Source organism: Temnothorax nylanderi, unplaced genomic scaffold (assembly GCF_030848795.1).
Source record: "Temnothorax nylanderi isolate EJ_2023f unplaced genomic scaffold, tnyl_v1.0 TNYL_tig0015_pilon, whole genome shotgun sequence".
Taxonomy (NCBI): Eukaryota; Metazoa; Arthropoda; class Insecta; order Hymenoptera; family Formicidae; genus Temnothorax; species Temnothorax nylanderi.
The window spans coordinates 1,159,227-1,184,396 of record NW_027249077.1 but is presented as its reverse complement, the minus strand read 5'-3'; the positions used below and the strand labels follow the sequence as shown (position 1 = coordinate 1,184,396).

Here is a 25,170-nt window from a genome sequence, read left to right as displayed (position 1 = left end):
CCGTCACGTAAACGCAGAGAAAGACTGCTGCACAGTATATAACTGTGACTGCTGTATAATTGTAAGACTGGTAGTTATTAATAGCATTCTGCATAATTCAGCGTAGACACATGTACGTGTGGGATGTATCGTACCGTATGCGATTGATTGTACTCTCGGGTCAAAGTTCGAGAGTACAGTTTGGGACGGTTCCATAAGTCGAACGTCAACGATAGCACAAACAACAATGGCAATGCAGTGCTTGAGATTACTTGGTGGGTATCAAATATTGTCCAATTCTAATATTATTGAACGTAGATTGCTATTGAATATTGATCACGTTTATATTGATTCGCAGCAAATAACGTGCCGAGAGCTACATGCACTGTCAACAATGTCAGCCGACACATTGCCTCGCTCTCTATGTTGCCAGACACGTATCAGATGCTGTACAAAACGTGCAGGTATTACGGTATTGCACAGGCAACAAGTTACACCTATGTATTTTATACAGATATAATTAATTACTGTACAGTTGAATAAAGTTTATCATTGCCATTAAAAATTTGTAATTGCAGGGACTTCGCCGAGGAGGAATTAAAGCCTATCGCAGCAGAAATTGACAAGAAGCATCTCTTTCCAAAGGAGCAGATCAAGAAGATGGGCGAGTTGGGTCTCATGGGTTTATGCGTTCCTGAATCACTGGGTGGAACGGGATTGGATTACCTGGCCTACGCCATAGCCATGGAGGAAATCTCCAGAGGTTGCGCGAGCGCCGGGGTTATAATGAGTGTGCAAAATTCCCTCTACTTGGGCCCTATAGACGCGTTCGGGACCGACAAACAGAAAGAACAATACATCGTTCCTTTTATAAGCGGCGAGAAGATCGGCTGTTTCGCTCTCAGTGAACCGGGTAACGGATCTGACGCCAGTGCGGCGTCTACCACTGCAAAAGCGGACGGCAACGTTTACACGGTTAACGGCACCAAGTCGTGGATAACAAACGGATATGAAGCCAGTGGAATAGTTCTCTTTGCGACGACCGACAAGTCCAAGAAGCACAAAGGTATAAGCGCTATTATAGTGGACAAACCGACAGCGGGTCTGAGCCTGGGCAAGAAGGAGGATAAATTGGGTATACGAGGCAGCAGCACCTGCTCCTTGATCTTCGAGGACTGTCAAGTGTCACAAAATAACACCCTAGGCAAACCAGGAATGGGCTTTAAAATCGCGATGATGACTCTAGGTACGCGATCGTTCACGCGAATTTTAACGAACCGGTAATAGTTATTCGATGTAACATTCGATTTTATCTCTCAGATTCTGGCAGAATAGGAATCGCCAGTCAAGCGTTGGGGATAGCTCAAGCATCTCTGGATTGCGCGATGGATTACGCAGCTAAACGCCAAGCCTTCGGTCAGCCGATCGTCAAGCTGCAGGTAATTCAACAAAAAATCGCTGACATGGCTCTGAAACTGGAAAGTTCGAGACTGCTGACGTGGCGAGCGGCTCAGCTTAAGGATAGCGGTAAACCGTACACGAAGGTGCGTTATAAATATTTAGATATAAATATTGTTTCATTCTACTGGAATATTTACTCTGAACATGACGTTCCTTATCTTATCCCATATATACTTTGATTTTAATCTTAGCCCATGTATATTTTTCTATTTACAGTTTGTATATCTTATCAGATAAAGTAAACTTCACGCTTTCATGTGAATGGCATAGAAATCTTCAAGTAGTCACGATAGCTTAAGCTTTAATTATCAACAGTTTAATTATCAACAGATCAGTATACTGAAATAATCGAAAATTTAAATGAGAAAAAAGGTGGGGTAACTTTTACAGAGAATGAACAGACCTTTTTGAGGTATAAGTCTTCAAATAGAAGGCCTAATTATAATAAGAGCCAGATTGCAGATGTCAAAATTTATATCGATGTACGATTGTTTTGTCAAACTTGTGTCCGTCTGTTTTGCATTTTCCTCAGTCGCAAACTGAGAAAGTCCGAAGCGGATATCGATGCAAGTAAATTTTTCACACATCTGGCGATCTGGCTCTCTCGTTGGTTTTTCCATCTACTGTCAAGATAATTTCTTATTCGCTAGGAAGCCGCTATGGCCAAACTGTCGGCATCGGAAACCGCCACGTTCTGCGCCCATCAATGCTTACAGATTCTGGGAGGGATGGGATACGTGTCGGATATGCCGGCGGAACGTCATTACAGGGACGCGCGTATCACGGAGATCTACGAAGGCACGTCGGAGATCCAGAGACTCGTGATCGCCGCGAATCTCGTCAAAGAGTACGGTCTCAATTGAGATCGCACCAGATCGCACGACTCACGCACGTAAGATAAAATCCTCCAGTATCTTTCTTTTATATCCAAAGAGAGAGCAAAATATATTTTGTACGTATTGCATATCTATATTAGATTTTGTATATATATATATATATATATATATTTTCTCTATGTTAATTATATTTTTATATTAAGAGAAAAGTCGAAATAAATTTCATATGCTATGCCTTCTAATTTTATTAACTCTTTGACTAAATACTCGACTGGATCGAGACATACGCACATACGCGCACACACATGCACATACACGTACGTATATACGTATGTATGCAAGAAAAGGAAACGCATTATACACGTGCATATATACATATATACACATACTCATCTGGTATTTCACTGTTAGCCCTTTGGCAGCGATACGGCATTTTTTCTTCCTCTCCTTTTTTTTCTCTCTATATCCACCACTCTTCTCTACCCTGCTTGTCGCATGTCTAGGAACAGCTAGAGCCTATCTATTTAAGTAACTATTATCGTAGGATAACAGGTGTAATGTAAACTCGCGTACGTGTGTGAAACTCTCATGTCTTAACAAAACGAATGAGTCGCAGTCGTGGAACAAAGGCGGATTCCATTAAAGTTACGAGCTTGTTTGAACGACACAGATGTGCCTTATTTCGATCGGTTTTCCCTCGTCGATAAAATGACGAATAAATACATGTCCAGTTTTCTCTGTTTCTCGTATGTATGTCCGGTACATTGAGTACAAATACTGTGTGCACCGTCGTGGCTACCACATACTTCGTACGTGAATACGAAGATAAAAGCTACCTTAGACTACATGTCTTCCAACGAGAAAATACAGAGAATACATTTACTTTGTGCAGATGACAGTTAAATTATATACTCCGTTATTGTTTTTTCAATCTTCACTCGTATATTTAATTAGAGATCCTATCGCTAGGTAAGAACGCTGCTGCGATTACACGTTAGTATACAACCCATTAAAAGACTCTTTACTCGCATTTAAGGATTCGATTTAGCGAAAATAAATATAATTATTTTCAAAACAAACTCTAAGATATCTTATCTCTAATTATCTTCTTTTATCGTCATGATATTTTTTCTCATTACCGTATAATGCACTGAAGAAAGACTTGAAATTTGAGGATAATTTAACAGTCTGTAATGAGTTACGAGCAGCGTTCCAGAATACTTTGTCGGTTGTACTCAGAGATCCATTGGAATGCAAAGAAACATTATATATATATATAATTTGAATTTCATTGTGTATACCTCTTTCTTTTTTTTATATATATATATATACAATAACGCACCCTTTCATCATTCACCCGCTGTCACCAATATTGAAATAGCCTAAACTCTGTTTCTCTACATATGTGTGTATATGTATATCAGTGTGAGCACTTTACATAGAATACATCACCTCTCCCCTCCCGTCGTCAGTAAACAATTTAGAGTAGTATGTTAATACGTTACTGTTAGCATCGCAGTATAATTAAAAAATCCATCAGTTTGGTCCTAAACTTTTTAGGGGATATAGGTACATATACACGTCTCGCGCTCGTCGATAACGAATGGAACGAAAGAATAAAGGAACATTGTAGGTTGAAATCTACCGTAGTACCTTGCCTCGCGGAATCATCAAGAATTCCACGAAATAACTATAGATACACATTGAAGATTCTTATAACTTTGTTCGAATCGAGCTTCCTGATCACATATACACTTTCGTAGAATTGAGAAAATACTACTCTGCTTTTTCTTCTTCCGAAAATACACGATCTAATACATTACACTTTCGGTCGAAATAATAGTTCGAAATACAGATCGTTAATATGCAACATTTAGATTTTCAATTGTACATTAATATATTAAACTGTGGAATTTTTAACTATTTAACTACGATCAAACTCGCGATGTTAAATCACATATTTCCTTTGTTTTTTTTTTCTTTATGTACTCTGCAGCAAACATTTTGTTCGTTAATTGAACTCCAATATCTATTATTATCGAACTACGAACTGCTGTTAAGTAATCATAATTTTTTTTTATCTATGATGGTTTTCACGAAACCAGATTCTTTTCATAATTATGCATTAAACAAGAGAACCAGATAATTCTGATTCCTTTCATTCGTCTCTTTTTTTTATAATAATAACTACATTATAATAATCTTTGACTGTAGATACATTCATCTAAAACGCTTGTAAATGTAAAATAAATTAAAATAGTAAGTAATTTGTAATAGACACTGAATCTATAGACACGTAAATTCCAGAAATCGTCCGAATCCTGTGGAATCGTCTATGACAGAGCGTAACAGGGTGTACATCTGTAGGTATGCGTCTGTATTTGTGTGTACATGTATAAGGAAATTGATTTAACCGTTCATAATAGAAGCTATCGAAGCCTCAATCGTCAGCCCGCATACCCCGTACTTCACCTTGATGTCTTTGCTGCAATTGAACATATAAAGAACGTTTCAAGAGATCGAAAATTTTGACTTTCAACAAACGAAGAAAAATCTCTCACAAAGCAAAAAGTCGAATAAATTTGAAACGGGAGAGTTGAAGAGAGCGCAATCGCTTACCCTGTCTAATTCTTCTTTCGTATTGTCTTCAATTGCTCTAATATCCTCCATAGTTAAACCGTACCAACGATCTATCCAGCAGAACACTTGTCTATGGAAATTGGTGAACAGGCGGCGTTCCGCCTTCTGAATGAATCCTTCGACGCGAGTCTGCAGACCGAACCATTTGAATTCACAAGTGACTAGCTTGTAGCACGTCATCACAGGTTGAACATTATGCTTCCAGTCTTTCCCGACGAGAGGGCCCCGTCCCGTCTTCTGGGACTTGAATTTAGACGGATCCTCGTCCTCCTTGTAATCGGCACTGGCGACCGGATCATTGGCAATATCTATATGCACTATCTCTCTGATTTTAAGCTTATCGGGCGGCAATTCGTGCACCTGAGTTCGTGAGAAGAAAACACACGTAAACGACTGAAACCTACTCGTCGAATCTCATAGCACTTACGTTATGCTGATTGCCGACATCGCCGATATGAAAGGACTCTATCATGATCACGAAATTGTCCTTCATGTACCCTGGATTCTGCGGAAAGATCAAAGTAACATTTACGTGGATATATTTAAACCTAATATTTCATATATACATATGTGAATATACGCGCAACACTTACAGTTATGACTGTCTTACAATAGGGATAAGCGTTCCAAGCCTCTTCGTGGATCTCCAACGAGTTCTTTGGCAGTAAAATGCGAATAAAAGCAGGCACTTTACTAGCTAAGTGATAAATCTTATATGTATATTGGCCTGATGAATACTTTCCACCGAGTAACGGATAATCCGTAAACGGCTCATTCTTCAATACTTCAATGCCTTCTCCGCCGCCTGTATTATTTTTACTAGCCTCTGCTACAGAATACAGTTGAGCTACTTGGTACTGTTAAGAGAGAGAGAGAGAGAGAGAGAGAGAGAGAAAAAAATTAATGTATAAATTCTCAATATTTTCCGAGGTAGGTTAAGCCCGTTATATAATTTACTCCACGAGCCTTGCAGGCATGATTTATATGTGTACTTTGACTTGTGTTTTTTGAGCACTAACATTTATCAATTCTTTTTATTGGAGTTCATTTATTATTACAATTCATCAATTCAAAAGGCACAAACAAGAAAAGATTTAAAGTCCACTGGTAGAGTCTATATCTATTTCTAGAATTGATACCGCACATGCAACGACAATTATAAGATATCTCTGTTGGACATCACTTTATTACCCCTCCCTGAGACAAACAGATAATGCGAATGGAAAAATAGAAACATAGTCTAAACAACAGATAATAAAGAAACTCATGTGTCTGTGCGACAAAAAAGATTTCTAATTACAAATGCAACATTGTTTATGCAAGATAACTCCACATAAGTACTCAGAGAGGCATGGCACATGTGCCATGCGGAGGATAATTAGATGATTGGCGAATTTTCTTGATTGCACGGCAGTGCTAAGAGATTAGTTTCAACTGTCTTTTTATGCAATCTGACATCCAGACAGGTATCAAACCGGGTCATTACGAGGAATGGAACTCCTGGGACAGATCAGGCACGTACCTCTTCCACTGTGAGGGGCAGAGTGACACGGCTGTAACAGACAAATAACGGATTATGTCAGCGTTACGTTACATATCGGGAGGCAAGAAGGAGGCGAAGGAAATCACACGGATAACGTAACCGTGTCCTTGAGTCACAGGGGGGCACGCGTCATCGCCGCCGCGAGGTGCACGTATCGCCCGGCCGATCATAATTACATCAGAAATCGGCGCTGATCGATAAGTTTGCGAGGGATTTATAACTGAACGCATGTGTCGATCCGCATCGTACGCGGACGGTCGATGCCGGGGAAGCCTAAAGTCAGCCGATATTCTCGGGAAGCTGCACTTTTCTCGCACTTCCCGCTACTGGCCAGGAACCATCGTATATTTTAAGCTTCGGTAAGGAGAGAGCGAGAGAGAGAGAATGAGAGAGAGAGAGAGAGGGAGAGAGTAGTGCAGAAAGTGCAACCAGCGCGAGCAGACCTCTGGAATCATGCGGTAAGGGATGAGAGGGCCACCATCCCTCTCGCTCCGTCTCTCTTTCTTCAACCCTCTCCCTCCTCCACCACCTCCTTCACCAGCCGCCGTTAAAGATCAGCAGTCATCGTGCCCCGTGCCGATCGGTTTTTGAATTTCGCTGCGCTGGCCCACGGCGTTGGCCGTGGCCAGGAGCGAATTTCGGAAATCCGTGCCGCGTCGCGCACCTGACAGGGCCCCTGCTCCGGTGCGGTCCCCGTAACCGTCACCGTCACCGTCACCGTTCTTCACTCCTCCTCCGCCTCCCCCGTCACCGTCCCGCGCCGCACTTACAATTCCTTGATGAGCATTTTAGTCAGCAGATCACATGGACCAGTAGCGTGCGATCAGCAGACACTCGCCGACACCGACGACGACGAGATGGAGCAGCGGAGGACCCCGCTGCAGACAGCACCGCACCCTCTTCTCCTCGTCGGCTACCGATCTGACTCACGGCTTGCGCTATCGGCTCGCTATCGGCTCGCCGCCGCCGCCGCAGTATCATACACTCGCAACGTGTGAGCCGAGCAACCCCGACAGGATTCACCAACCGACTGACACACTCCGGCCAGATTCACTCCGGCCGCTTCACGGTCCGCACCTCCGCACCACCAACAGCAGCAGCAGCAGCAGCAGCACAGCAGCAGCACCGCACACCAGCAACCGCACCGCCACGACCGCGCCAAAGGAGCCACACACACACTTGCGCGCGCCCGCGCACACGTGTACGACTCCGCGGTACCCCCCCCCCCCCTCGTCGCCCCTCCAGCCGTCATGCCGTCCGTCTGTCGTTCCTCGGCCACCCTCGGCCGCCATCGCCATCGCCGACGATCGTCCGATACGCCCTCCTCGCCCCTCGCCGAACGGGGCGACTTTGCCGCTGACGTCATTCCGCGAGAAATTAGACGCGCGTGCGCCACGGCTGCCGGCCGCCACGAGCGCGCGTCGCCTTTCTTAGCTAACTTCGTGTGACTCGCGGAGAGAATAAAATGTTCGATTTTTATATTCACGATTACGATATCGTTACGCAATATCATGCGCAATGAAATGCATCTTGTTTTTTCCCTCCCGTTGGCGCCTACGGGACGCGAGAGAAGTTTTCAAACGAATGCGCATACGTCGTAACGGGTTTCCGTCCGTTGAGCGTTAGGGAATTACGGCTGTGGTCCACTTGACGGTACAAATGCTTCGAAGCATATTCCTCGTCTCCTTTCTTTCAATGAAGAAAGAAGAAGAACGCTTCAAAGCATTTGTAGCGTCGAGTGGACCGCAGCCTACGTTGGATGCCCTGATGCGCATTTAAGGGCGAATTCTCAGAATGTCAGGATCGGTCTGGGGGTCGATCATGTATATTTTCCCCTAGAGCGGAAACGTGAAAAGTGAAAAATAAAGTTTTATGTAACTATCTCTTTCTAGTGGTGTCGAATAGAAAGAGATAGTCACATGAAACTTTTCACTGGTCACGTTTTTGCCCTAAGGGAAAAGATACCCAGGTAGCATTAATGTCTAAAAGACATCATAAAGATGTCTTTAAGATGCCAGAAATCTTAAAGATGTCTTTATGATGTCTTTTAGACATTAATTGCTACCTGGGTATACGTGATCGATCCTCAGGATTCGAAATCTCCCTTACAAAGTGACACGCGGGAACACGAACAGATTAGGCCAGCAATTACTCAACCGTGTTCGCATTTAAAATTTTTACTTCCGCGCTTTTCTAATTTTTTTTTTTTGCGAAGCTATACGTTTTCGCTCTTTCCGGATGGCGTCAAATCCGCAGCCACTTTACATTTCTTTTTTCACAACATCTCCACGGAAAGTCGAACATTTCCGTAAAGTTGTTGTGAAAAATATCGCGTGCACCATGGGTCGAAAGCTTTTTCAGACTCATGTGTGATTGCCACTCTGGCGACTTCACGCTCGTCTGAAAAACGCAGTTCTCTCCTCTTGGTGCACAATATATTATTAACTCACTGTACATTTGGACGTAAAATGTTCCGTCCTTTCGTCCCGTCGCTGTCGGTTTTTTAAATCTTATTATTTGTAGATTCAATCAGTTTATACTTGTAAATTCTTTCTTCTTCTTTTCATTTCTTTATGCTCTTTATAACTTTCCGAAACTTGTCGAAATCAAATCTTATAAACAATGAAGTTATTATTATTATTTATCATCACGTCTTGTTCGGTCAACTTTGTCAGTAGGTCTCTTAAAAGTTTTCTCAAACTTAATCGGTAATTAATTCAACCAGCAGAACTGCTTAAAATAAAACTTCGAACTATATATGTATGACGATTAATTAATCTATTTATGCCAATAGAATATAAATTAAATTAGATTACTGACTTAATCGACAATTAAGTTAATCGGAGTTTGGTCAAGGTCGCTTTTAAAACTTTCTCTTCAAGTAAAGAGAATGCAACAAAAACCGGCGTACAACGTAATATTTTTTTTTAATAAGTTGGATATCGAAGAAACATATTTTCGATATGTTAAAATCGAACTGCCTCGTGAATTTTGTAACCCGTATTTTTAAACTTAAATATCGCGAGTTCTAGTTCCGAAGCAACGTGTGTTTATTATTTACTGCCACGGATATATCCTTGAATGTCATGACGGCAATATTTTGGGAACTCTCAACTTCGATGTTACAGAAAGCAATTAGAAGCTAGTCGATTTCGGTAAGTCACAGACCAAGGAACAACCTCAAACACGATATCTGTATATCAGGTAAGAAACAAAGTCGTTACAAAATTCGAAATCTTTACTATAGAGTCTCTCGATCGCGCTTGTGAGATGATTTTCGCACGTCCACCGTTCGACTCTTCGCCAGAAAAATTATCAATTTCAACTACTTAGCATGAAGAGTCAGGCAGAGAGTCCCGTAATAATTATAGCTCTTGCAGCAAGAAAAGTTCGATTCCGCGATCTCTTTCGAATCTCTACTTACCAAATACGAATATAACATTGACCGAACCGATTGATATGGAATTGTGCAAGAATTCTGATCAGAATAATTAGATCAACGTAGTACGTTGTAATTACACGAACGCTCAAATTTTAGATGATCTAAATGTCTACATCTAAAAAAAAAATACGAATAGAATACCATGAATACGTTTAAGAGATAAAATTGCAAAGTGATTTAGAATCTTTGCCACGAATGTTACAAATTTTTACTCTTCAGCAACAAGATTAATCGCACGCGAACGCGAACGCGAATATGATGAATATTTGTCCAAAAATATATTAATGGCAAGAATACCTACCACGAGTACGTTTAAGAGATAAAACTGCAAAATAATTTAGAATCTCTGCCGCGAATCTCTGTTAATCGAATACGATTGTCAAATTGTTAATTTTCCTGTTCAGTAATAAGATTTGGGCAGAAATTTTTATACTAATAATATAGAAAAAATTAGAATCGAAATCTTTTTCAGAGAAGTCTCAAGGGGAAACAAATAACGATATAATGCAGAGTTAAAAAGCTGGTGACAATTTATGTGAAAAATCTGTAGGATAGAAATAGGAATATAGAAGAAATTCATACAAGAGAGAAAGCATCACAAATTTTTTCGCTCAATATATAGACCAGATGTCTGATGACGAAGTGGTGGTCGTTGTAGAAATCGCTACAGCGAAAAAATACGTGAATACCTTAATGTCCAAACTTCCTGATATGGTAATCATTTGTACAAATACCATTTGCAATTGCTATTGTGTATATTTAGGAGCCAAGGGTAGTATCCTAAACAACGACTTTGCTCGGAATTGTTTAATATTTTTAATTTTATCAATAAGTTTTATTGAAATTTGCGATCTATAATTTTTGATATCATTATTGGATAATAACGTAGCATTTCGGAAGAATATTCTTTGTACAATACTCTTCTTTTCGGAAGTTCTTTGTTTACTGTGAATACAATAGATATAAGTTATTTTGATCAGAGATAAAATATTTTTTCGGGACATATTACTGGTAAAACAGTATTAGAAAAATAATTTAGATAATGAAAATGAAAAATGAATATGTTTAATAATTAGATTAATGTAAATGAATATAAAATTAGAAGTGCAGCAAAAAATATATTTTTATTGATGCTGTTGGGTTATTTTTTATTAAATTTATGGTACTATAAAGGCTATAATACACAAAATGCATAGCGTAGCATAAGCATAGCACAAGACCGCTGGACCAATGAGCATCCAGCATAATGTCGCCATATTAATTTACGTAAGATGCTCATTGGTCCAGCGGTCTTATGCTATGCTTATGCGACGTTATGCATTTTGTGTGTGACGGCCTTAAAGCTTGAGATACGTATATGCAAATTATGCAGTGCAACTCATTTCAGATAAATGATAAGCCGGAAGTAATGATGCGAAGATATAAACATGTATTGACCATGAGCGAAAACACCGATATGGCAACTTATTTTGTAAATCATGCACATATATTGCGAGAAATGTTGAATGCTGTGAACAGTAAACCAGATGTTGTTGTATGCTACATTCATCTTTATCGCAAATATTCGATTGTTATTTCTAAAGTATAGTTTAATGAAATTATTTTAACGTTAATCCGTTAACATTTTTTTAAAGGAAATAGTGATTTGTATTATTAATAATGTATGCAGCAAGGATGAAACAATGATTTTCATAATAGGCAATGACCTAAGTTTTGTATCATCTATCCTAAGTCATTTGGAATCCAAACACGAGTTGGTACTATTGAGTCTTCTGAGATTCTTAAAAGTAGCAGTGCGCGCGATCCGAAACAATTGTGCATCAAGTTGGTTGGGGCACTTGAAAAATGAATCTCTTGGACGCTCTATACTCGTTATACTTGAGTTTGAATTTACCGAATCTAATGGTATACTCATTTATTGAAATATATCGTAAGAGAATCAGTTTTGCAGAGCGCAATCCGATTAATGTGTTAAATTTTTTTTTTATAGAAAAGTTAATAGAAACAGTCATTGACCTGGTCAAGGAAATGGCTGAGACAAATTTGAATCAATCTGCAGACGATGTCGATAATTCGAATCAATCTATTCTTCTAGAGAAAATACAGTCTGGAGTTTACTGGACAATAAAAGGAGTCGGTATCAATATAAATGAAATAATTTATAAAATAACGATCCGTTGCAAGCAAATGGTAGAATGGAAACGTAAAAGAGAGAAACAGATAAATTTAGAGCTTGTCTACAATTGGCTATCAATAATGACGATTATGAAAACAAAGATACCTGTGTTTTACAATGATTTGAATTTACACGGCTTAATCGTGGAATGCTTATTTTATGTTTTCGATCCATACCGGAAAGTTTTACTTTCAGACCTAATAACTGATAAACGACCTAAAGTTATTGATTTAATTTCCAAATATGCATACCTATTGTCATATTTGGAATACAATTTGTTACATGACATAAATAACATTTTGATGCGCATAATTTCAAGTCTTAAAATAGGTATTAAAATTCGTTGTTGCATTGTGGATAATTAATGCAGTAATATGTTTTTTCTAACCATATTGTGTATAATAGTTTTAGATGTAATATCAAAAAGACTGAAATCAGATTCTGATAAGTTTTTAGACGCTCTGGAAAATGATAACGAATTAACAATGCTATTGTACGATGGAGCTTATAGTCTAAGGTGTCTAAGTAATCCAAAAGCACCACGGTTATTAAATTTACAGTCGTCATTACCTAACTTGTTAAGAAACCTGGAGGATGCCTGGTTGAACATGGTTCAACATCTGTATAAATCTTCTATAAAAGATCTCGTACTCTTAATTGAACCGTTTTATGGCGAAAAGGAGTATTTCTTGCAGTTGCTTGTTCATAAACGTATATTAGATGAAAATTCGGTGAAAAAGATTGAGAATAAGTTAAGTAAAATAATATTGCTATTCGGAGTAAATGAAGAGAAATAAAAAAAAATGAAGAGGAATAATTAACGAAGTACAATTATAATTTATGATTCTCTTTATATAATTATAAAATGTATTCCACCCTCCGTCTTCAACCTGTTGACATTTTAGATATCTTAAGGTGTTTAGAAAGATGTAATAATCTGAATATATAGTTTGTTACATGACACATTATATTTGATCATATTTATCAAAATGACATGCTTGCACATTATATGCATATGTCTAACATATACCACACATATGTGCAACATACGTATATTTTTCTCAAGAATACAATAACAGATTTTTAATGCATTATTGTATTTTTTAAATACATTTTTTTTAATTAATGCACAATTTTAATACATTAATATGATTTTATAATATTGTATTTTATATTGTATTAGAAAGTTATTTACTTTTAAAAATTACTATTTTATTGTAACTAATAAATTAATAATAATATGTTAAAAATAGCAGTTTTAATAATAATAACGTACTTATTAAAATTAATATTTTTGACGATTTGTAATAGTATTTTTTCATATTATTATTATTAATTAACACAATGATTTCAATAAAATAATATTATTAATATTAAATTATTGACAATATTATTAGATTTAATGCTTACAACATATGTATCAAAGGAAATTATGCCTTTTGCTGTCATATAAGTGTCATGTATAAAGCATATATATCTGGAAATATCTCTTTCTTTTTTTATATACAAAAATTAAATTATAATCGATTTAATTAACTATATATATATAAAATATATCAAAAAATTGTAACAAAAAAATGTAGACATATACTGCATGTAATATATTTATCGAATAAATTAATTTAGCATGTTTCATTGTTATTGTCGTCTTTATGTATTTGACACATTGTTACTTCTAATATTTATATATTAATTTATAAACGTGGTTATATATATAACCACGTTACGGTCTCTTGAATCTTATTTTAAAATCGCATAGATCTTCCTAACTGGAAATCTCTTAAAGATAACAGTTTTATTGAAGAAAGATGACAATATTATTGAAGAAAGAATTCACATCAAGCGAAATTACGTGACTCGACTTTCGTGCCAGGGAGAGGAACATGTGTTACGGGGCACCCGGTATAACGAGCAAAAGCAGCGCACTTGGCATGCGCACTTCCTTGTGGTTGGTTAGCAGGCTCGTGGCTCGTGGCTCGTGGCAACGTGCAACGCACGTTGGCACGAGACGAGGGACGGTGAACGATTTGAGACTTGAGAGTTTGAGAGGTCGACTTCGAACTTCTGGAGCCTCCACGCGATTCCGCGTTACCGACGACGATGAGCAACGAATTTACGATCGACGAAGTGAGTAACGTCGACCGTCCCTCCTTCAATGACGCGTTCTCTTTCCGGCATCACGAAACATATTCTCCGTTTGCAGTTGCCCGCTTTGAGGTCGAGACATGTTTACATCAGGGACGAAGTCGCGCTCCTGAAGACGATAAATGCGATACAGCAAGGCGGCGCGAATAATCTGCAGGTGTGTGCTCTTATATTTACACCTTTGCAATCACCTTTTAATTCAGCATTAGGTTAATCTACGATTACCTGTGCAGATAGTCACGGATTTCGACTTAACCGTTACGAAGCAACATATAGACGGCAGGCATGTACTTAGCAGCTTTGGTAAGTAAATGATAATTTATTGTGTTAAAAAAAATGTAGTTTTTTTTAAATTATAAGCTCTCTTTTTCACAAGCTTGCTGATTTCCCTTGCAAGTTCACAAGCTGTCTGTCATAATTGAGTCATTTTTAATTGTTCAAATTTGTACAAATATACATACTCAAGTTTATCGTGATTCATCGGTTTCTGTTCAGCTCTGCGGTAACTTGACATTGAAATTTAATTTTAGGTATGTTCCGAAAATGCAAGCAATTGCCACAGCAGTATTTAGACGAAGCTAAGCATCTATACAATAAGTACAGACCAATGGAAATAGATCCAGATATGCCTGTGAACAAGAAGGCAGACGCTATGCGCGACTGGATGACAGCTGCGCAAAATCTGTTGAAAGGCATCGAGTTTGATCCTCATGAATTAGAGGAAGTGGCCCAAGGGTTCGAAAATATATTGCGCGATGGTACGGAAGAGCTTTTTCAGAAACTGTACAATGCGAGAGTGCCGATTGTAGTGTTTAGCGCCGGTCTGGGAGATATAGTGGAGGCTGTGCTGAGGTACCACGATGCTCTCTTCGATAATGTAAAAGTAATCTCCAACTTTCTCAAGTATAATGGAAATCAATTGGATGGATTTAAGAACGACGTGCTCATACACGTGTACAACAAGAATGAGTGCGCACTGGCAGAAGATTATCTCAAGTTACTTCAAAAGAGACATAATGTGTTGCTAATGGGCGACACGATCGGCGACGCCAACATGGTGGAGGGAATAAAAGACACTAAGGCAGTCCTGAAAATTGGATTCCTCTACGATCACGTAAGTATCTCGATTAGTGGGCTGCGGATTATCGATATATACAGTGACTAATCTCGTTTCTTCTCCAGGTGGAGGCTAGCTTAGACTCATTTATGGAAAACTTCGACATCGTTCTCGTCGACGATCAAACGATGCGGGTGCCGATGGAGATACTACAAAATATCTTGTAATACCGTCTACATCGACGCTCTCTTTTTACCTGCCTGCCTGCGTGTACATGTACGCACCTACAAAGGTGTAAACGTCATACGCATACGTGATCGCTCCGTAATTCAAAATACGAAGACTCTCTCTCTAACTCATTCTACAATTAACATATCTTTTAACTTAAATACATTTCCTAATATATTTTTAATAATAGCGTATCGGCGTAATGCGGATAAGCTATAAGTTACGCTCGTCTCACTGGTAAAAGATATATATTTTAAAGGCGTGTGCATCTTGAATAAATTAATCTTTAACTTAAATTGAAAAGTTGACATATCTACCATTTATAAATTTTTGCAAACCTATGTATGTGTGAGTGTGCGGCGTCCGACTACGATATGTAACGTAATATTGACATGTAATATTTATTGAAGTTATAATTTGCGAAATTTGAGCACTGTGTGTGTTCTCCGATAATCAACATCTAAATGTGAAATCGTGACTCGTATTTTTATCAAGTATTTTTGCCAAGTATATTTATCGCCGATATTTCAAAATAATGTTATTAATTGCTGTGTCACAAAACAGAATGAAAATGTTGATTCTAAGCAATCGAACAGTAATATCTCTGTATAAATCAACTTTAGTATCTAATTAAACTCAATGTTAAGCAGTCAGAAGATAATTTAAGATGTTGAAAATTAGTGTTAAATTTTTGAAAATTAAATGAGCGTGAGAAAGTTCGATATAATATTAATTCATAGCCCTCATACATAGCCCTCATAAGTTCAAAGTTGAAAACGAAAATTGGAGATTTACTCAATACTTCTGTTAATTATATACTTTTTACATTTATTTGCTGATTCTGATGCTGCGACGATGACGGCCGTATATGCGGGGGACTCACATGTTCCTGCGGATGATGTGCTTGCAGATGGCGATCTCGATGATGGTGCTAGTGCTCGCGATGGTGCGGATGTTGATGCAGTGGCCGTGATGTGCGCCCCGGGACGCCCCGGGTGGCCGCGAGTCGCACGCGCGGCGTTGCGACAGTCCCCCGGAGGACGACCGCGACGAGGATGACGTCGTCGCCAATGATGCTCGTGTAGCCCGCACTTGCGATTGAGATGACAGCCCACCGTTCGCGCACTGAGTGCCCGCGCCGCAACCCGGCTTCTGCACTCGGGGACTCGGGGAACGCCGTGCTCTCGCTCATAATGAGCTTTAACATTTCTTAACGGCACGGCTGTTTTGCCGATATAATTACAGACGGAGCACTTATAGCTTATGTAGTCCCCCGGATGCATTTTCTTTTCATGTTTCGCGATGTGAGCCGGGTCGCAATACTCGCCCTGCGGTTTAAGGTCGTCGCTCTCGCCCACCCAGCACTGGGGACAGCGAACTATCTCCGGCAGCGGGTAGACGATCATAACCATGCACGGTTCTTGTTGCCCGCGCGCCTCTGCCATATTAAAATTTTAGTAAATATATAAATAATTTTCATTTAGTTTATTTCAATGGGCGCATTGTCCGAGTCGGACCTACGCCCTACGACCTACGCCTCCACATGTGCCTAAACAAATGCCAGAAGGCAGAAATGCCTTCTCTCCCACAGGCCGCAGCCGGCACATGTGACGACTGTCCCTACAACAGGGACTGTAGGGGGACCTACAGTTTAACGCCGAATCCGAACGGCAAGTGGATTTTTAACAATACTTTGAACTCGTTTCGTGCCTCTTATATAGACTACGTGGTTGTATTTTAAATACGAGTTGTGGTTCTACCTCATGCGCGACGTAGCGGTGAACGCTGATACTATATATCAATATATTTTTTGATTTGTTGGAGTTGGAGGTTGGAGGATTCTAACCTATTGATCAATTCGTATGGCTGTAATAAATTCACACTCTATTAGTTGAATTTTAATTATTAATTACGTATTACGTCTTAGGTGTTTTACTTGTTGTGTATTTGTATGTATTATTATTTATCAGTAATCAATCTTTATGTATGGCATGTTCATATCTAAAATGGTATGTTTATGTCTAAAATCTTATGTTATTCGATAATTATACAGCTTCTAAGTCTTTATACTACCTGATTCTATGTTATTACAATACAGTGTGGGTTTATGATTATAATATAGAATTTATAATCAATATCTTTGGTTTAATTTTATATAACCTTTATTTCTTATCATTAAATTATTAAAGGTATGCACTGTCGTGCATAAATAAGTAAATAATCTCGAAAATTATAAAAAAAGAGATATTATTAGAAAGAGTAACAAGACTATTTCAATGAAATTCATTTTACGTTTGTTTTTTAATGTAAAACTCCGGCTTGGAACAATTATGTTGAATGATCATGTCCAATTTTATTATATATATATATATATATATATATGATATACGTAAAAGAAACAAATATATATCTATATATATATATACATACATACTCGCACATAATGCATGTACATATTTATGATATTTATTTATGACTTAATACTACATAAATCACACACACACACACACACACACACACACACACACACACACACACACACATTTATATGTATATCTTTACTTTCTATCTTAATCTTTTAAATTCCTGTTATAAAAACTGGGCAGCTATTATGTAACTTTTATGATTCCGATCGGAATCTCACGTTTCCGATCGGTGAGTTAGCTATTATAAGCAATAGTATATACATGTCAAATATGTGACTTCATAATTCATGGGTGTTACATATATCTTACACTAGCCTAAATTATCTGGCATTGATCGGGCTTCTTTTACCTGGACCAATAATTCATTTGTGGTAATATGAAAATCAAACAATAACATATTTAAATTAATTTATAGTGATATATAATTTTTAAATTCATATAGTGTTTCTCTTTGTTCTGCTGTATTCAATATACGAGTATGTCTACATGTAATTAAATAGATAGATAAAATAGAAGATGCACTGAATTTAAATTATCACGAGCACAGTTCAGCACAGTCATCCGTAAATACTTTTCTCAAAACTCTATGGATGTCATTTTTGATAGTGTGACACTCAATATTGCTAACAAAGTTTTTTACAACAGGAAACAAATTATTTTAGCTTTAATTTAATTTAATTTATTGCCAAGTCTTTTTTAAAGAAAATTTGTGGTACGTTTAGTGCTAGTATTATTTATTACTAATTTAAAAAAGCAAATGAGAAAAAATATATGTATATTATAATTATATATATATATATAGTTTTTATTTTTCAATACTTTTCAAAATGACAATAACATAATAGAATGCGACGAATGGAAGAGTATTGTTCTAATGAAAATCAGAAAGAAATATTAAATATTATGATGACCGATTTGTCGTTCGTTGAAATGTCTTATGCTGAATATATTTTGTAGATGTAATCTACAAGTTAGTCTCATATCGCATGTAATAACTGTCTAAGTCTAAGACACAAGTTGACTTAAATTAATCACCGGATTGAAGTATTACGAGTGTCTATGTGTACACGCGCGCACGCGCGCGCGCGCGCGCGCGAGAGAGAGAGAGAGAGAGAGAGAGAGAGAGAGAGAGAGAGAGAGAGAGAGAGAGAGAGAGAGAGAGAGAGAGAGAGAGAGAGAGAGAGAGAGAGAGAGAGAGAGGAGAGAGAGAGAGAGAGAGAGAGAGAGAGAGAGAGAGAGAGAGAGAGAGAGAGAGAGAGAGAGAGAGAGAGAGAGAGAGAGAGAGAGAGTGAGAGTGAGAGAGTATACATAACTTGTGTGTATATATATGCCGTGAGATACTTCTCTGTGTGTATATGTATGAGAGCGTAAAACGCTCAAGAATTAAAGTCATATTACGTTTATATCGCGATCAAAGGCAACACAATAATAGTAAAGACAAACGCATATAATGCATACATTGTTGTAAAACGATTTCCATTATCTATCATAGGAAGACAATACACACGATTGAAAGATATCCGCGAAAAAATCGTGTCGTAAAATGTGTGGAAATGCCAATATAATTTAGCAATTTTATCAAGCGATGATTCATAATTTTGCGCAAAGTTCGTAATTCCTAGCACCAGAGAAAAAGATGAGCTAGCACTTATTAAAATATGTGCACATTCCTGTGCACATATATGCCTGAATCTTCATCGTTCTTATCGACGAGACACAGATTAGACACGCTACCAGACAAATCGTCAAGCAAATCGTTAACTATATGCGGAGGCAGTCTCCCTTGATCTATTTTTTTCTTAGTGAGAATTGCTGTTCCCTTAACGATCATCTTCAACATCATGTTATTAGTTCGACTGCTACAAACGTCTTTAGCAACCTCAAGAGTGGAGTCCTTAATATTCCTACATCCGGAGAGATCTAACAATTGTAAATCGGGCGAGGATTGGATGAGCGTTGTCATGCCCCGATCGCTAAATAGACATCTTCGGCACTTAAATACTTTTAAGTTACACACGTTTTTCAAGCCATCGTCAGTAATTTGTTGCATATCAGTGACGTTTAATTTTTCTAGTCTTACTAACGTAGCAATAGCTGTTAATCCGACATCGCTCACGTTGGAGCAACCTGTTGGATATGGAAGGATAATTTTAAAATAGGATTAAAAAAGTGGCAAATATATATATATATATATATACATAATTGTAATTTACCTGTAATGTCTACGTTGGTAAGCTGCTGACAATGTTGTACTAAATCGGTAAGGAAATTGTCCGATACCTTAGGATTGCACGTGATTTTTAAAACTTGCAGATTGACAAGGTGAATTAAATACAACATATCCGCCGTTTGTGCGAAGGGTAAGTCTCCATCGAGCTCCAATGTTCTTAAACTTTTACAATGCTGACCGATAACTTCCAATGTTGTGTGTTCACAGCAATTCTCCCTTATATAGCTACATCGGTTTATCGCGAGATGTTTCAAATTTTCGAGCTTTTTTAGTGCCTGTGTACGTGACAATATTGATGTATCACCGATCGAAAAGCGAAAAGCGAAAAGCGAAAAGTGAAGAGTGAAAAGTGAACAATCTATTTACCATTAAAAGGTGAGTCTCCTGAAGATGGTCGCAATGGTCCAATATAATTGTATGCATAGTTTGCTCTGGCAAGCATAATAAGCATTTGCCCAAAATGTTATTTCTAGTTATCGCGAGATTTTCCAAGTTTTGATTTAGCTTAAAGAGACACTTTAACTCGTTATCACAACTATATGTAGATGGTCCTAAATTAAACTTGGTTATGTTTCTACAATTATTTGCTAATGTACGTATACCTGACGCGCAAACTGTCAGTGCGGTAACGTCGATATTTGTAAGATTAGGGCAAAATTTCCCGATAACAGTCAACGCGCTTGGTCTTAAACCCCTACCGTAAAGGTTTATTCGCGTTAAGAATCTGCCATATTTAAGCAATATTTTATAAAATGCACGGAAGCCATTTGGATACATTTTAGATGATGAAAGATTGAAATCAAATGTCATCGTACGCCATAAATCTTGGCTTAAATCTCTCCAGCGCTTGCAAACTGTAAATATAGTAGGGGGATAATGTACAAGATCCGTCTCTTGGTGAAAGCAAACAATGTACGCGATATGTATAAAATCTTCAACACACACCATGCGTTTGACTAAGATACTCGCCTATCTCTATGCGGACTCTCTCTTTAATTGGCAAAAACAGGAAGATATGTCTCAAGCAATCGTCATTCAGCATATGAATGGATACATTTTCGGTGTCATTTTGCAGATACTTGTGAACGTATTGTTCCGGGTTGAGCTTTCTTTCGCAAGTTTTGTTCGAGTCTTTTCCCATCGTATACAATCTCTGCTCCGTACTGTCAGGTTGATGCCAAGGATCTGTGGCCTTCACCTTTAACCATCTGTTGTGCAATTTTATTCCTCGGATTATTCGGGCCCTCCCGGTCCTCTTGCTCCACCCGTTCGTGATCAGCCTCCCAGCTAGCATCGCTCTACAAACAATTGATTACAAACAACCATTGTTTGTCAGTAATTTGCTAGTGTAGCCTCCTTGAAACTTACTTCGCTGCATCCTCCACTTTAGTAAACGTGACAAACGCATAGTTACTTTTTTTATATTCGCGAATTTCCTCCTGATTTCTACGATTTCTATGCAAGTAGCAACTCTCAACGTTTCCATACTTAGAAAAGTAATTGCGTAAGTCCTTGAAAGTTGTCTGGAATAAAATTTGTCAGACAAACAAACAAACAGACAGACAGACAGGCGGACAGACAGACAGACAGATAGTCAAACAAATATGATAGAATTATATTGGTGCGTTATTAAAATGTTGTTTATGCCGCCGCAAAACATTTATGGCATAAAAATTGAGAGAAACAAAGACAAGATACAAACCCTTTCAGCCAAATTGCCGACGAATAATTTTCGTATCGGTACGTCGTCAACCATTTCTGAACGTAGGCAATCTTCTTCTTCTTCTTCTTGAGTAATGTAACGTAGGTAATCGAAAGGAAGCGAAAGGACAGACGTATTCAGCCGACGCGCTGACGGGAGCAGCCATATTGCTTTTCTTGTAGCGTTTTTTCTTGGCTGCACTACCGCCCACTAGTGCAACACTAGTGCAACACTAGTGCAACAATATTGCACTAGTGTTGCACTAGTGGGCGATAGTGCAGCCAAGAAAAAACGCTATTGCAAAACGGGTCGCGCGTCGCGCGCTGATTGGCTCAAAAACTGAACGAGTGCGCAGTACTGCGCAGCGTCGGGAATGCTTTACCTGTCTACTTACTACTTACACCATGGGTTCATGGGTTTGGTGTGTCACGTGTAGTGGCCCGGAACAGTCCAGGGGCTCCAAATTACTTCAGAATAGTTCGAGATCAGTTCGCGATGGGACAGAATCAAGTAGAATCATCAATCTTTGTCAGCGACACAATGAGAAGGTACGCGTTTTCTATGACACCACGTGTTCGGCGTACCTGTTATTCCTTCGTTTCTGTTCGCCAAAGTTCCTGTCCGCCCGTAAGGTTAGAACGCGATCTAAGTATAGCTCGCAAGATATACATATATATGAAAACTCGCATCCTAATATCGGACAGGTATTTACAACTTACAAATTGTTAAATTTTACACTTTTACTGTAACATATATAAAGGACGCTCTCTAAATTACTTATTAGCTTTCAATAAGGTTATGTGAAAATGTTGAAGGTACATGGCAGAATTTCCTACATGATGGACTCGCAGGATGTCAGTGAACAGGAATTAAAAGTCTTGAGAGACGATGCCGTGGGTAAAAATCTCCACATTAGCAATTGGATAAACAACACTTTGAAGTCTCTACATGAGGTAATTTTTTACAAAAATTATTCTTTACGTATTAACTATTTTGAGAATTTTCCAGCAAGCGACATAAGTCGACACAAGTGTCGTTTTGTCTTTGTTACTCATTACTAAAAAGGAAAGAACGTTTGTGTCAACTTGTGTGGCTTGCTGGAAAGCTCCCTTTATATAATAATATTGTGCGAGTCAGAATTGAACAGCAAAATTATGCAGAATATTTTTTTGAAATTTTGGTTTATCTGATATGATCTTTTTATTGCAGTCTGTTTCTTTTTAATTTCTTAAATTAAGTTTTATGTTTGCAATCCTTGTTAGACTTGTAAGATTAAAGTGTTTGATATATTGTAATTTATTTCAGATTGACAAAAATGGCTGGACAAAAGAGCTAAAGATTCGACTTGGTACTCTATGGGATCTGAGTACGAAAGAAGAAGTGATATATCGCATCTTATGTTACACAATTTTCTTAAGCTAGCAAAGAGGGCATTGGTGATTTCAAACGAACCACAATTGACTGTACAACATATATATCATGATTCATGACATCCGATTGAGTTCTGCTGAAACTATTTTAACAACGAATTTTGGCTGTTTTAATAACTACAGATATATTTTCAGGAAATAATCTTGGGTATCATTGGCAATGTATGCAGCAGTGATAAAGCGGCCATCGATACAATAGGCCGCGACCGAGAGCTAGTTATACGAATCCTGAGTCATTTAACGTCGAACAATTCGTTAATTTTGATTCAACTTATCAAGTTCTTACACTCAGTTGTGTGGAATCTCTGGAAAAATCGTAAAAATCTGGATAAATCGGATTGGGCGGCTCATCTTATGGAATGCAGCTTTTTCGGAGATTCTATAACCTTTATATTAAAGAATTCAACTGATTGTACGTACCGTAATTGCACGATAGAATCCTTTTGCATAATTAATATAATCTTGAAATCTCTGTTGCAGATGACTTATTAACAGAAGCAATCAGTTTGCTTCAATACATGCCTAATATAAATCCATTGAGTAGAAACAGATTCTGGGAGAAACTGTTTAAAATGGACGATTTGATTCCTGCCGTGTTAGAATCGTTCATGCAGGTAATATCAAAAAGAAAAGAGAGTTGCTTCGAATGGCAGTTTGCCGAAAACTGGCTGGAAGTGCTACATGTGCCATAAGAGACTCCTATCACGGACTTGAATTCGAGAACTATGAGACTGATGAGAGATTTTTGAAGCTGATGGACATTATATATAGAATATTGGAACCATGCAAACAACCATGTAATTTTTATCCAATCCGGGAATTAGGCGCCGACATAATTTTTAATATTACGAACGTGCTGTCATGGTTCGATTTTAGGGTGAACTCGCCAAGAATACATAGCATTCTAGCGAGTATAACTTTCTACCTTAACTTTGGTATGTAATATGAGTGTTTTGTTTCAATTTTGAACAGTACACGCGGTCGTCTTTTTTGCCTAACAATGTATGTATTAGTTTCAGTATATGATCCAAGAGAAGAGCTAAATTCCGAGGAACATAGAGCCGCGCTTTTAAAATACCTGATTGGATACTGGTTTCGTATGTTTACAAACTGGACCGACGAACTGAGTGCGGAGATGTTGCATCTGTGTGAACATGATGCTCGTCAGTATCTAATAGGACTTCTATTGTCCTACCCCTAAAGTGGCACCCAAAGCGCTCGACAAGATGAAGGAAGCTGCCGTCTTCATTGGTTGAAAAATCTGAAGACAAGAGATATTTCCTTAACATGTAACATGTCAGAAATACGGAATAAATAATAAATTATTTCTATAAACACGAATTATTTCTTAAATTTATTTTATTACGAAAATATCTCATGCCTCGACAATATCCATTTAATTAATTGTATAATATACGTTCATAGGTCAAATAACGTTCCAATATTTTTATTTATGAATCTTGTACCGTATCTTAGAAGCTATTAACATAAATTGCAAGATTCGAGTTTTGTAAAATTTAATACACTTTTATCGTGTTATTTTATGATTGGTAGCGCTTTTATTGTACTTGCAGAGTCTTTCATTGACAACGTTTATTCATTTATCGAGCTATTATACCTGCACGTTCTCACATCAATTACGAATCGACTTCATCTTAAAAAGATCAGAGTCATTCAGTTCTCGAAAGTAATTTCCAACTTTAGAGCTGGATTTCAAAATTTTCTTTCCTCGTCCGTAATCATTTACGATCACCGTTCTTGATCGCGCATGCGTAGAACAAAAGCGGCCAATTGTCGGCTCTGCGCATGTGTCCGTCCTTGAAGGCGAGTAGATTCGAATTTGGCGCGACTATCCGCTGTCGATAGTCGCGTCGC

General features: G+C 38.1%; 6 protein-coding genes across 8 annotated transcripts; 4 read left to right on the top strand and 2 right to left on the bottom strand.

Moving 5' to 3' along the window:
- The first annotated feature begins 71 nt into the window (after positions 1-71).
- On the top strand, positions 72-2,518 carry Arc42 (Activator-recruited cofactor subunit 42). Its single transcript, XM_071698333.1, has 5 exons — positions 72-254; positions 338-443; positions 558-1,225; positions 1,300-1,523; positions 2,091-2,518. The coding sequence occupies exons 1-5, from the start codon at positions 227-229 to the stop codon at positions 2,301-2,303; spliced, it is 1,239 nt and encodes a 412-aa protein (XP_071554434.1). The 5' UTR covers positions 72-226; the 3' UTR covers positions 2,304-2,518.
- Positions 1,722-8,380, bottom strand: Vib (phosphatidylinositol transfer protein vib). Its single transcript, XM_071698340.1, has 6 exons — positions 7,230-8,380; positions 6,439-6,469; positions 5,510-5,773; positions 5,344-5,421; positions 4,896-5,276; positions 1,722-4,761 (listed from the first exon to the last, which is right to left on the bottom strand). Exons 1-6 carry the CDS (start codon positions 7,244-7,246, stop codon positions 4,717-4,719), a joined length of 816 nt encoding a protein of 271 aa, XP_071554441.1. The 5' UTR covers positions 7,247-8,380; the 3' UTR covers positions 1,722-4,716.
- A 58-nt stretch (positions 8,381-8,438) lies between these two features.
- LOC139768287 (uncharacterized) lies at positions 8,439-13,712 on the top strand. Its single transcript, XM_071698331.1, has 6 exons — positions 8,439-9,663; positions 10,374-10,615; positions 11,289-11,435; positions 11,536-11,806; positions 11,892-12,407; positions 12,483-13,712. The coding sequence occupies exons 2-6, from the start codon at positions 10,529-10,531 to the stop codon at positions 12,872-12,874; spliced, it is 1,413 nt and encodes a 470-aa protein (XP_071554432.1). The 5' UTR covers positions 8,439-9,663; positions 10,374-10,528; the 3' UTR covers positions 12,875-13,712.
- A 275-nt stretch (positions 13,713-13,987) lies between these two features.
- Cn-iiib (cytosolic 5'-nucleotidase IIIB) lies at positions 13,988-16,226 on the top strand. The gene is made up of 5 exons (XM_071698339.1): positions 13,988-14,204; positions 14,281-14,379; positions 14,456-14,525; positions 14,753-15,336; positions 15,405-16,226. The coding sequence occupies exons 1-5, from the start codon at positions 14,178-14,180 to the stop codon at positions 15,504-15,506; spliced, it is 882 nt and encodes a 293-aa protein (XP_071554440.1). The 5' UTR covers positions 13,988-14,177; the 3' UTR covers positions 15,507-16,226.
- A 2,105-nt stretch (positions 16,227-18,331) lies between these two features.
- On the bottom strand, positions 18,332-22,057 carry LOC139768288 (putative RNA-binding protein EEED8.10). Its single transcript, XM_071698332.1, has 6 exons — positions 21,866-22,057; positions 21,532-21,686; positions 21,133-21,461; positions 20,530-21,017; positions 20,147-20,438; positions 18,332-20,060 (listed from the first exon to the last, which is right to left on the bottom strand). The coding sequence occupies exons 1-6, from the start codon at positions 21,917-21,919 to the stop codon at positions 19,585-19,587; spliced, it is 1,794 nt and encodes a 597-aa protein (XP_071554433.1). The 5' UTR covers positions 21,920-22,057; the 3' UTR covers positions 18,332-19,584.
- Positions 22,058-22,164: 107 nt separating this feature from the next.
- LOC139768295 (uncharacterized) lies at positions 22,165-24,636 on the top strand. 3 transcript variants are annotated; one of them, XM_071698343.1, is made up of 6 exons: positions 22,173-22,569; positions 22,681-22,818; positions 23,171-23,328; positions 23,431-23,707; positions 23,776-24,230; positions 24,309-24,636. In XM_071698343.1, exons 1-3 carry the CDS (start codon positions 22,270-22,272, stop codon positions 23,285-23,287), a joined length of 555 nt encoding a protein of 184 aa, XP_071554444.1. In that variant the 5' UTR covers positions 22,173-22,269; the 3' UTR covers positions 23,288-23,328; positions 23,431-23,707; positions 23,776-24,230; positions 24,309-24,636. The 3 variants fall into 3 exon arrangements, with proteins under 3 accessions (XP_071554445.1, XP_071554444.1, XP_071554443.1); XM_071698344.1 differs by having other exon boundaries at positions 22,165-22,413; positions 23,171-23,707; XM_071698342.1 differs by having other exon boundaries at positions 22,174-22,569; positions 23,171-23,707.
- Positions 24,637-25,170: the final 534 nt, after the last annotated feature.

What these genes read in the sequence shown, in the direction of transcription:
- LOC139768295 (XM_071698343.1), top strand. Translation starts at nt 22,270, where the DNA reads ATGGGTTCATGGGTTTGGTGTGTCACGTGTAGTGGCCCGGAACAGTCC. An exon ending in CGCATCCTAATATCGGACAG is followed by an intron (nt 22,570 to 22,680) that starts GTATTTACAACT and finishes AAAATGTTGAAG; the next exon opens with GTACATGGCAGAATTTCCTA. An exon ending in CTTTGAAGTCTCTACATGAG is followed by an intron (nt 22,819 to 23,170) that starts GTAATTTTTTAC and finishes AATTTATTTCAG; the next exon opens with ATTGACAAAAATGGCTGGAC.
- Cn-iiib (XM_071698339.1), top strand. Translation starts at nt 14,178, where the DNA reads ATGAGCAACGAATTTACGATCGACGAA. An exon ending in ACGAATTTACGATCGACGAA is followed by an intron (nt 14,205 to 14,280) that starts GTGAGTAACGTC and finishes CTCCGTTTGCAG; the next exon opens with TTGCCCGCTTTGAGGTCGAG. An exon ending in TTGGATTCCTCTACGATCAC is followed by an intron (nt 15,337 to 15,404) that starts GTAAGTATCTCG and finishes TTTCTTCTCCAG; the next exon opens with GTGGAGGCTAGCTTAGACTC.
- LOC139768287 (XM_071698331.1), top strand. Translation starts at nt 10,529, where the DNA reads ATGTCTGATGACGAAGTGGTGGTCGTTGTAGAAATCGCTACAGCGAAA. An exon ending in TGTCCAAACTTCCTGATATG is followed by an intron (nt 10,616 to 11,288) that starts GTAATCATTTGT and finishes AACTCATTTCAG; the next exon opens with ATAAATGATAAGCCGGAAGT. An exon ending in AATTTCAAGTCTTAAAATAG is followed by an intron (nt 12,408 to 12,482) that starts GTATTAAAATTC and finishes TGTGTATAATAG; the next exon opens with TTTTAGATGTAATATCAAAA.
- LOC139768288 (XM_071698332.1), bottom strand. Translation starts at nt 21,919, where the DNA reads ATGGTTGACGACGTACCGATACGAAAATTATTCGTCGGCAATTTGGCT. An exon ending in AGGAGACTCACCTTTTAATG is followed by an intron (nt 20,439 to 20,529) that starts GTAAATAGATTG and finishes TCACGTACACAG; the next exon opens with GCACTAAAAAAGCTCGAAAA. An exon ending in TACCAACGTAGACATTACAG is followed by an intron (nt 20,061 to 20,146) that starts GTAAATTACAAT and finishes CATATCCAACAG; the next exon opens with GTTGCTCCAACGTGAGCGAT.
- Arc42 (XM_071698333.1), top strand. Translation starts at nt 227, where the DNA reads ATGGCAATGCAGTGCTTGAGATTACTTG. An exon ending in ATGCTGTACAAAACGTGCAG is followed by an intron (nt 444 to 557) that starts GTATTACGGTAT and finishes TTGTAATTGCAG; the next exon opens with GGACTTCGCCGAGGAGGAAT. An exon ending in GCGGTAAACCGTACACGAAG is followed by an intron (nt 1,524 to 2,090) that starts GTGCGTTATAAA and finishes CTTATTCGCTAG; the next exon opens with GAAGCCGCTATGGCCAAACT.
- Vib (XM_071698340.1), bottom strand. An exon ending in TGCCCCTCACAGTGGAAGAG is followed by an intron (nt 5,774 to 6,438) that starts GTACGTGCCTGA and finishes CTCTCTTAACAG; the next exon opens with TACCAAGTAGCTCAACTGTA. An exon ending in ATGTCGGCAATCAGCATAAC is followed by an intron (nt 5,277 to 5,343) that starts GTAAGTGCTATG and finishes TCACGAACTCAG; the next exon opens with GTGCACGAATTGCCGCCCGA.